At 34.7% G+C, this 11754-nt stretch overlaps 1 protein-coding gene across 1 annotated transcript; it reads left to right on the plus strand.

Annotated features, from left to right (window-relative positions):
* The first annotated feature begins 531 nt into the window (after positions 1–531).
* On the plus strand, positions 532–10091 carry arsa (arylsulfatase A). Its single transcript, XM_065283591.2, has 8 exons — positions 532–921; positions 1975–2215; positions 2327–2545; positions 2777–2946; positions 3016–3140; positions 3526–3653; positions 5044–5146; positions 5246–10091. The coding sequence occupies exons 1-8, from the start codon at positions 698–700 to the stop codon at positions 5539–5541; spliced, it is 1506 nt and encodes a 501-aa protein (XP_065139663.1). The 5' UTR covers positions 532–697; the 3' UTR covers positions 5542–10091.
* Positions 10092–11754: the final 1663 nt, after the last annotated feature.

Raw genomic sequence — 11754 nt, forward strand, 5'->3', positions numbered from 1 at the left:
GGATAGAACACCCAAACATTTCATTCTGGCATTATTTACTGACCCTCATGTTGTTTAAAACCAAACGATCTTCCTTTGTGTTCAGCAAAACAAAGAAATTGATACAGGTTTGTAACAACTTAAGGGTGAGTACTTAAATAATCACAGAATTTTCATGTTTGGGTGAACTATGACTTTAAGACAAAACAAGTCACTTGGTTAACAGTTTTCTGAAATTCTACGTTTCAGACAAATGTTAATGACTTACGAGGTTATGCCAATTATTTAATTTATAATACAAACAAAATGTATAAAGCAGTGGACGTTTTGATTCCATTGTATTTTTCTAAACAGTTTGTTGTTTGCTCTGGAAAATGCTTTTGTTTACATAAAGTGATTATTTGTTACTTAAAAACCTGTGACAGCACATTCTTTAATTAAAAAGACATTTTTATTATAATCCAAACTCGTTATAATAATGGACTACAGTTATTTTAGAAAAAAACTACATATCCCCTCAGGCTGCATCACATGACTGTGATCATGTGAGCCACGCGGAAACAACAAAGATTCGGGTTAAATGACAGCTTTATTTATAAGGCAATATCTTCGAAACGTGAAACTCACATCACGCGTTTTAGAACTAGGACAGAACCGATTCGGATTCGTCATGCTGCGGTTTGAAACTATTTAACGGTGTGTAGCTCTTTAGCAGATCATGGATTCGGTTCAGACAGTCGTAATTTTTGCTTTGATCGCAGCTAAATGTGTTCGTGCGCCTCCGCCGAATTTCGTGCTTCTGTTCGCTGATGATTTGGGTTACGGTGACCTGGGATGCTTTGGGCACCCGAGCTCTCCGACGCCGAATCTGGACCAGCTCGCGGCAAACGGGCTACGCTTTACCGACTTCTACGTCACGAGTCCCGTGTGCAGCCCCTCCAGGTAAAATCAAACCCATTTGTTCAATGACCAATATATCTAAACATAATCAATAATCTATCATATACTGTACAATCATAATTGTATTTAGCAGTCTATTATTATTATAAGGTTATTATTATTATTATCATCAGATTTTTCTGCATTAATAAAAATATCTCTTGATTTGTTGAAGTATTATTTTCTTATCTAATCAGTAGTTTACGTAATTGATCATTTAGTTAATGGTTCAGAAGATGGCGCCACAATACACGTTAACAGGAATGCAGTGCAGTATGTATTGTATACTTTACAAATAATGTATAGTATGTACAGTGTTGGGTAAGTTACTCAAAAAAGTAATTAATTACTAGTTACTAATGACATTTTCAATCATGTAATCAGATTACTGTACAAATTACTCTCCCCAAAAAGTATTTAATTAGCCTACTTTATTACTTTTTAAGATCCTATTTTGTAATACAAAGAGAAAAACAGCTTAAATCATATAAAATTATTATAGTCACACTTTTTAAGGTCCAATTTTTTGCTATTAATTAACTATTAACTAGTTTTGCCTCAATAGGCCTAGTCCTAATTACTGCTTATTAATATTTAGTAAAGTAGTTGTGTAGGATTTGGGTAGAATTAAAGATGTAGAATAAGGTTTTGCAGAATCAGGCAGAATTTTAATTATGAATAAACAGCCAATATCTTAGTAATATTAATGCTAATAACCAACCAACCAGTTAATAGTGAGAATTGGAAACTACACTGTGTGTCACTATTAACTCATCAAAGTATTTGCAGTGATGATGATACATAAAAAACATGCAGTTTAATGTTAGACTTTAATTTTTGTATTTAGTTTAATTACATCAGAAATAACTTTAATTAAATTACTGGAAAAATAAGATTAATCCCTTACTTTAAGGAAAAAGTAATTAAATGACAGTAACTAATAACTTAGTCACTAGTTACACCCAACACTGAGCATGTATACTATTTTAATGTTTGGAATGTCACAGTCACGTGCTTGTTGCTATGCCAAACGTGTCCGATGTTCATTCTGTTTAGGGCAGCTCTGTTAACGGGTCGGTATCAGACTCGATCCGGGATCTATCCGGGTGTGCTGTATCCAGGATCGAAAGGGGGTCTCCCTCTCAACGAGACCACCATCGCAGAAGTGCTGAAGTCTGAGGGTTATTCAACAGCCATAATAGGAAAATGGCATCTGGGTGTTGGGCTGAACGGCACTTACCTGCCCACCCGACAGGGCTTTGACAATTATCTTGGTATCCCATACTCTCACGACCAAGTAATTATGAATGACTTCTACACTAACAATACAAACAATGTTTGCTTTTGCTTTTCTCTTTTCCCATGACACAGTGTATATACCAACAGTTACATTTTTTCTCCATCAAAGGGTCCATGCGAGAATCTCACCTGCTTCCCTCCAGATATAAAATGCTTTGGGCGTTGTGATGTGGGTGTGGTGACTGTGCCTCTTTACTTTAATGAGACTATAAAGCAGCAGCCGGCAGATTTCCTGACACTTGAGAAGACCTACATCAACTTTGCCTCTCAGTTCATACATGATGCTGTCCATAATAAGCAACCCTTCTTTCTTTATTACCCTTCACATGTAAGTACATAACTATGATGAGCTTGCAATTTTATCGTATGCCTTAATACTTTGCATAAATTTAATTAAATTGGTTATATACTACACATTTTGGCACATTTTCAGTTTGCATAATAAGCAAAGTATACATACTATTATTATCTAAAAAACATATTATGTGTATGCCATATATACAAACCTATGATTTACAGTATTATCTTACCCTTTTCTATGTCCTCTCCATCTCTTTAGCATACACACTACCCTCAGTATGCAGGTGAAGAGTATGCAGGCAAGTCTCTTCGAGGGCCGTTCGGTGATGCTGTGATGGAGTTTGATGGCACCGTGGGAAAGATTCTGCAAACTTTGGTTAAAACAGGTGTGATTAACAATACACTCGTCTTCTTCACCGCTGACAATGGGTAAGTGTGACATAAACGTCCTTTCTACTGTGACTGTTTCTCGGCTTCTAAGTTTCTTTGTGCTACTAGGCCCGAGCTGATGCGGAGGTCTCGTGGTGGAAACGCAGGACTGATGAAATGTGGCAAAGGCACAACTTACGAAGGAGGAATGAGAGAACCAGCCATTGCATATTGGCCTGGTTTCATCAAACCAGGTGCTAAGAGAACATTAACAACCTATTGAGTCATTAAAAACTATAAGGTCTCATTAACTTTATATAACATATAGGTGAGAGCATGAAGCCAAAGTGGCTCAGTGGGTACTCCGGGTGCTCCGGTTTCCTCCCACAGGCCCAAAACATGCAAGTTAGGTGAATTGGAGATACCAAATTGCCCCTCCCATGCAGAATTTATCCTAGATCGATCTATCGTTTTTGAAATTATCTAAAAATTGAAATGATGATAGTGATGTTACTCTGCATCTTAACACATTGCATGTTTTTAAAAGGCAGCTGTTATACGTGTTTTATAATTGTTAGTATCAATACGGTTTGTGTGTACTCACAGCTCATGAATGAGGTCTGATGTGTTTGTTCACAGGTGTCACTCATGCCCTATCCAGTTCTTTAGACATCTTGCCCACCTTTGCCAAATTGGCTGGGGCTTCATTACCTGATGTGCAGCTGGATGGAGTGGAAATGACAAATATCCTGTTCAGTCTCGGACCGGTAGGACACAACATTATGAAAAACATTAAGTCTTTCCCTGCTAGTGTTTTTATTTTTAAAGCCAGCGGCAGCATTTTTTATTATTTTTCCAAAAGTTTAATTCCTTCCAGAAAATGTTCTTCTTTAAATATATAAACATTCAATATATCAAATGAAAGAACAGGCCCTCTACTTTCAAACAAAAAATCAATTTCATCCTATCTTTATGGGTTCTCTTTTTATCACCTCTCAAATATGGGTAGCTTCTGAAAAAAATACAAAATTTTGAGCAAAAAGCTGAGATAATTGTGTTTTTGTAAAGGACTTTTGATAGAGATCAGATTCAGAGCGATGACACATGTAGGTTTTGATCAATGACGTGACGTTAATTATTTTGTGTCCGTATGGTTCAATTAAATGTAAAGGGTAGAATTTCTAAATAAATTTGCAGATTACTTGCATACATTCTCTTTTTTGAGGACCAAGTCTAAAATTTCTAGTTTTATTTCATTTTGAAAGAATATTTGAGGGATAATTGCAAAAATGTCAATGTGGTGTAACAGGTCAGGTCTGTGTCAATTGGTGTAACTAGTATTTTTTGAATAAAAATATAAATATATTCATTAAAAATGTGGAATAAAATATAATCATCTAGTTTAGTGAAATATAATTTTTTACATTTTTACATCATTTGTCAAACAGAGCTGTTTTCAGCATATGTCCGGACAAATATATAAAAAAACGCATTAAAATGTACATTTAGAAATAACTAATACAATTATATTTTAATATTATTATTATTATTATTATTTTTGTTGATGATTAGGCTTAAATGCCATCAAGGTGGATAAAATATTTTATATTTCTCATTCTTTGGTGCAGTTGGCAGTTACAGCATTTGACATTTTCAGTTCCATTAAGTCTTAACTTTTATAAAAATGGTGCAAATGTAATTTTTTTTTTTGCATAAAATGTACATAAATACACTATGTGCATTAAAATAAACCTGATGCATGCTTTTAAAACAAGTTTTTTAAAAAGATTTATGAATTTCTCATCTTGCAAAACCGTTTTTGTCACTGACCGACATACATGCATCTTGAAGTAGACTCTGTCTGACTAAGCTTGAGCTATTAAATGTGCACGTCCGCTGTGCGATACTTGGGAGTTGTCCTACATGCGAAGAAGCGTTGCGCTTCTCGCCCGATGTGCAACCACCTTTAGTTGTTATTTCAGTCTCTTTTATTAACTTACAAACAAGAAATATACACAAAATTAAAAGAAACACAATTTTCTTCAGATTAGGATTTCATTTTAATTTAGGTTTAAAGGGTAATGTGTGTTTTTAGTTGTTGGGCTTTGTTCACCAGTGTCTTTTTTAAATGTAAAATTTTCAACTTTGGTATTTCAGAGTGAAAGACAGGCCATGTTTTACTATCCCTCCAGTCCAAGCAAGAAGTATGGTGTGTTTGCAGTGAGATGGGGAAAATACAAAGCCCATTTCTATACGCAAGGTATGCAGTTCCTTCTTTAGGCTCTTTATATAACCATTACCTTTTTCTAATACATTCTTTTCATTATGTCGTTTGGTTCCTTTCATTCACGTAATTCAGGTGCATCTCACAGTATGACCACTCCAGACCAGGACTGTTCCTTATTAGCCCTAAAGTATCATGACCCCCCTTTACTATTTGACCTGGAGGCAGACCCCTCAGAAAACTACAACCTCAATGGTTCAGACTGGGATCCTGTGCTCCAGAAGATCAATGATTTGAGGGTGCAGTTTGAAGCTTCTATGGTGTTTGGAGAGAGTGAGATTGGAAAAGGGGGCGATCCCGCGCTAGAGCCCTGCTGTTCACCCGAATGCTCCCCTAAACCCAAGTGCTGTCACTGCACTTCTGAGCTGTGATGAGGCAGACTGCCAAGTATTGCCAGTACATACTATTACACAAGGGAAAATGGCTTTTAGACTATGTTTTGAACTTGCTGCTTGTTGACCCTAGACTATACTTTTATATGTACCCAATGGGGTGGTTTCCTGGAAAGGGTTAATGCTGCATACACACCAAATACAAATTTGAATTTTTCGCTTCAGTTGAATATTTTTAACGCGTTTGAAGTGAATAGCACACATTTTCGCAGCAATAGCACCCCCAATTTGCGTCATTAACATCGCCGAGCACAAGTTTGTGCCTATTTGCGTATTTGGATTGACTTTGTATGTAATCTACACGCACAAATTGTTTTCTTTGTGTTTGGTGTGTACGCCCCAAAGATTACTCATAGGATTTAACTTAATGTCATGCAAACTTGTGCAAGGATGCGTTTGAGGCGAATAGCGTGTTTTCGTGGCAATCGCGCCGCCCAATTTGCATCTTTCGCATTCCCCCTTGCGAGTTCGCATCTATTTGCGTCTTTGCATCGACTTTGTATGTAATCTACTTGCAGAAATCGTTGAATTCGCGCTTGGTGTGTACACCCCAATTAGATTAGACTAGGCCTTATGCTGAATACGCACCAAACGTGATGCATAGCATTCCTTGCTCTAGATTACTTGTGGGATTTAACTTTGTGTCATGCTAATTTTTCGCTTGAGTTTAAAGTCGCAATGAAATTGAAATGGAAAACTATATATTTTTTTTGTATTGTGGTATTATTAACAAATGACTTATCTGTGAGCTTCATTATTTTTATAAAATTTGTGTGTGCTCATAATCTTTAATCAAAAATGCAAATCTCCTCCCCTCCTCAAAACGATCCCTCTTCACTTCCGGTCATAAGTATGGCAGGTGGGCGGGGTCCGGGAGAAGATTGCAACGATTAGCAATTAGCAACACGACCAGGCCCGGTAATAGGCTTGCTGGACTGGGGGGGCAGTCAGGATTTTTGGGTGGGCAGCCATTTCTCGACTAAAATGATTCATACACTAAAATTATGGATGTTTCAATCCAATATTACTTTGCATGTCTTATAATAAAAGGCAATTTATATGTCATTTTGCACGTTCACATTTTAAAAGTAGATGCAATTAGATTAATGATTTATAATGTTATAATGATTACACTAGTTTGACACATTTAGTCACAGTTAATAAAATCAGGCAAGCAGGTGATATAAATATAAAGCTGTACATATAGCTATATTTTATTAATGTTTACACTGCATTTAATCTATTATTTTACTTATAGATAAATTAAAGCCATTCTTATACCTACCCTACCCAACATATGCCTTTATTCTAAATAAACACTTGTTAGGAACTTTATTTCCACTTCTCAAACATTTTCTTCATGTAAAATAATGTATTTTCAATGTGATAAGCTGTATTGTCATTAATTCCTGACCCTATCATTGCTGCTGCAGCAACCTCAAATATCACAACAAAGCACAATGCTTTAAATAATATATTGTTGCATCATGTAAGCAATTTGACATGCATGACAAATTCGTCAAAGGTTATCCTGTTTGCCTATAACAGCACCAGACAAAAGCACAAGCCCTAAAATACTGTAAGTGTGATTTGCGACGAGAGCAAAGATAAATCACACTGCTTTGTTTATAACACAGCAAATTAGATATTATAATACAACGCAACATTATAAAATACAACGTTTTACCTTACGATGACCTTGCGGAGTGAAAGCTCCTCTTGAACTTAAAAGTCTGTAGATTTTTGCGTGTGAAGTTTTTCTCAAACGCGAGCTGAATGATCTGATGAATGACGATGACAAAACCGCTAAAATTTGATTTTAAAACTGCACTGCACGCAATGCTCAGCTGTTACAATACTGTATATTTACTGTATAACCATCTTATATCATTTATATCTACTATATAGTATGCCACAACCAAACTGCATATTCTAATTTTAATAAACAGAACTACGTCTAAAACAAACACATTAAATGCTGCTGGAGACTTGCCATTGGCTGTTGTATTTGCATGAATAAATAATGAGGTGAGTCTAAGAAAGGATAAGGGGCTATTTTGGGCATGTTTTACTATAAAAAAAGTTTTAATTTAATATGTGTTGGGTTATTACGTTTATGTAATACTAAATTGCATTGTTTTTGATATATATTTTAAAGATGCGTTTTTTTTAGTTACCGTCATAGAGAACAGTAGTACTTTTCCTGTGACTTAAATACTGCTGAAAAGACACCCAATGTTTGAATAAGCTAATCAGACGTTAGTGGGCGGGAGCTGTAAACGCTAGCGCTTGCCTAAAGAAGACGTTTTTTGTGTAAAGAGACTCCGTTATTTTAAGGTTGGCTGGACATTTTTTGGGGGGCACAAGGAAAATCTGGGGGGGCAATGCCCCCCCCAGCCCCCCTGTAGACCCGGCCCTGAACACGACCCAACTTCAAACCATCCAATCAGATCTCGATGGACAAATTCAAATCCAGCCCTGCCTTATTTCATCTCAAAAGCCGTTTCATTCGGATATACGTCACCACGGGGAAAATAAGGCAATCGCTACTTCCGTTTCATGGCGACTTTAATATTTTCAACTTGCGCTAAGACACGTTTAAGGCAAATAGCACATATTTTTGTGGCAATCGTGCCACCCAATTTGCGTCATTCGCACAACCCCGCACCCTCGCGAGTTTGCATCTATTTGCGTCTTTGCATTGACTTTGTATGTAATCTACTCGCGCAAATCGTTGAATTTGTGATTGGTGTGTACGCCCCATAGATATTAGGTGATTTAAGTAGTTTTTAAAGAAACCTTAAAAAACAAAACAATGCAGGTGTACATCTTGAGACAAAACAATAGCACTGATATATGTTAATATATGTCAGTACAATGTGCTTTTAAATGAATGCAACTCAGAGAAGCATTTTATATGCCCTGTCCAGGAAACTGCCCTACAGATTTTACGGTCTGCTTTTTTAGTTAAAGGTTTGTTTAAAAACGGCCAGGCTGTTACACAAGCTGTAAAACAAATTTCACTCCAACATAAAAAGAGAGAAGGGTTTATTTATTATTTTTTTTATTTATGCTGACTTGCAAACTTTTACTGTACTAAGAATTGCCTTTAAGAATAACTGGAATTAAAAAGTGTACAGCGGATGCATTGCAGTAATCCAAATGTACTTGTAATTGTTATGGAAATGGTGTAATCTTAATGGCCCTAAAACTCTCATTTTCTTTACACAAAATGTAAAAATGTGACCTTGCTGATTTAACAGGAGAAAGGGAATGTTAGTGTATCCTCTCATACATTATTATAGAAGATCAGGAGGATAGTTCAACCAAAAATGAATATTTGGTAATTTACTGACCCTCTAAACCTGTATGGGTTTCTTACTGAACTTAAGAGAAGATGTTTTGATAAAGGATAATTGCACAGTTGACAGCAACCACTGACTTCTATAGTAGGGAAAAATACTATGAAGTCAGTGGGTGCCATCATTTAACAAAATACTGTAACTTTCGTGTTCAACAGAATTAAAGGTGCACTGTGTAACTTTTAGAAGGATCACTTGACAAATATGCAATGCAATATACATTACTATATTATCAGTGGTATTATCAGTGGCTGTGCAGTTATCAGAACTTACAAAATGAACAGTTATGTTTTTATTAATGAGACGTCTTTATATACATACACTGCGGTAATGGAAGTTGCCATTTTGCACTGCCATGTTTCTACAGTAGCCCTTATAGGACAAACTGCTATACAGAGCGCGTTTTCTCTCAGACGACAACATAGCTTCTCTATGCGTTGCGAAAAGGGCAGGGTGAGCTGTGGATTGAGCCATTAATCTCACCACTAGATGCCGCTAAAAATCTACACAGTGCACCTTTAAGTAACTCATAAAGGTTTAAACAAAATGAGGCTGAATAAATTATTTGAACAATTTTAATTTTGGGTGAACTATCCCTTTTAGTAGATCAAGGTTAGGTAGGCCATTGTGTAAAGCAAATTGCCAGAACGTTATGAATGTTTTCCTTCCTTCCTGTTTTTATAGAGGGTATGCATTGACGTCACTTTTCCACGTGACCACGCCGGAGCTCGCCCTCTTGAGTGGCAAAACATTTAGCAAAATGGCTGGCTGGTATAGCGGCGGCCGCGAAAATGTCAGTATAACAGTATAATAAGTATAATATATAACTTGTCAAACTACCTGTGGTCAGTGGACGTTGGCATGGACAATCCATTTACTTCTCCTTTCAGTGTTTTTGCCAGTGTGTAAAACGATAGCTCAGAATTCTTGTTTAATCTGTAAGTACAGTCTATTGCACAACAGCTTTTTCCTATTTAGACACGTGTTCCCTGTGTTTTCGCTGATTTCACACTGTACACAAATTCTGCCGCTCTGTCTTTTGCCACTCAGTGGGCGTAACCATAGTCATTTTCGCCAAACGTGACATCACATTCATACCCTCTATTCTACAGTATTTTAGGATTCATTTTCTGTAAATCTACATAGATTTTCTGAAATAAAGAGTTTTTTATAAGTCTGTATTCATACATGTACCTTGTTTTACAGAACCTACTGTTCCCCCTATTCACTGTAAAAAATGTAAAACAAAATAAAGTTAAAACAACTCTGTAAAAATGTAGCATATAGTTAAAACAACATTGTAAAAATGTAGCATAAAGTTAAAACCACGTTGTAAAAAATGTAGCATAAAGTTAAAACAACGTTGTAAAAAATGTAGCATAAAGTTAAAACAACGTTGTAAAAAATGTAGCATAAAGTTAAAACAACGTTGTAAAAAATGTAGCATAAAGTTAAAACAACTTTGTAAAAAATGTAGCGAGTTAAAACAACGTTGTAAAAAATGTAGCATAAAGTTAAAACAACATTGTAAAAAATGTAGCATAAAGTTAAAACAACGTTGTAAAAAATGTAGCATAAAGTTAAAACAACGTTGTAAAAATGTAGCATAAAGTTAAAACAACGCTGTAAAAATGTAGCATGAAGTTAAAACAACGCTGTAAAAAATGTAGCACAAAGTTCATACAACGTTGTAAAAAAATGTAGCATAAAGTTAAAACAACGTTGTAAAAAATTTAGCATAAAGTTAAAACAACATTGTAAAAAATTTAGCATAAAGTTAAAACAACATTGTAAAAAATTTAGCATAAAGTTAAAACAACGTTGTAAAATATGTAGCATAAAGTTAAAACAACGTTGTAAAAAATGTAGCATAAAGTTAAAACAACATTGTAAAAAATGTAGCATAAAGTTAAAACAACGTTGTAAAAAATGTAGCATAAAGTTAAAACAACGTTGTAAAAATGTAGCATAAAGTTAAAACAACGTTGTAAAAATGTAGCATAAAGTTAAAACAACGCTGTAAAAAATGTAGCACAAAGTTCATACAACGTTGTAAAAAAATGTAGCATAAAGTTAAAACAACGTTGTAAAAAATGTAGCATAAAGTTAAAACAACGCTGTAAAAAATGTAGCATAAAGTTAAAACAACGCTGTAAAAAATGTAGCATAAAGTTAAAACAACGTTGTAAAAAATGTAGCATAAAGTTAAAACAACGTTGTAAAAAATTTAGCATAAAGTTAAAACAACATTGTAAAAAATTTAGCATAAAGTTAAAACAACATTGTAAAAAATGTAGCATAAAGTTAAAACAACGTTGTAAAATATGTAGCATAAAGTTAAAACAACGTTGTAAAATATGTAGCATAAAGTTAAAACAACGTTGTAAAAAATGTAGCATAAAGTTAAAACAACATTGTAAAAAATGTAGCATAAAGTTAAAACAACGTTGTAAAAAATGTAGCATAAAGTTTAAACAACGTTGTAAAAATGTAGCATAAAGTTAAAACAACGTTGTAAAAATGTAGCATAAAGTTAAAACAACGCTGTAAAAAATGTAGCACAAAGTTCATACAACGTTGTAAAAAAATGTAGCATAAAGTTAAAACAACGTTGTAAAAAATGTAGCATAAAGTTAAAACAACGCTGTAAAAAATGTAGCATAAAGTTAAAACAACGTTGTAAAAAATGTAGCATAAAGTAAAAACAACGTTGTAAAAATGTAGCATAAAGTTAAAACAACGTTGTAAAAAATGGAGCATAAAGTTAAAACAACGTTGTAAAAATGTAGCATAAAGTTAAAACAATGTTGTAAAAAATGTAGCATAAAGT

The sequence above is a fragment of the Paramisgurnus dabryanus genome, chromosome 9, assembly GCF_030506205.2.
Source record: "Paramisgurnus dabryanus chromosome 9, PD_genome_1.1, whole genome shotgun sequence".
NCBI lineage: Eukaryota > Metazoa > Chordata > Actinopteri > Cypriniformes > Cobitidae > Paramisgurnus > Paramisgurnus dabryanus.

Bases quoted from the DNA above. Each gene is read 5' to 3' on its own strand.
- arsa (XM_065283591.2), top strand. From the start codon at position 698: ATGGATTCGGTTCAGACAGTCGTAATTTTTGCTTTGATCGCAGCTAAA. The intron at 2,947-3,015 runs GTAAGTGTGACA...TTGTGCTACTAG, and splicing joins TTCTTCACCGCTGACAATGG to GCCCGAGCTGATGCGGAGGT. The intron at 3,654-5,043 runs GTAGGACACAAC...TTGGTATTTCAG, and splicing joins TCCTGTTCAGTCTCGGACCG to AGTGAAAGACAGGCCATGTT.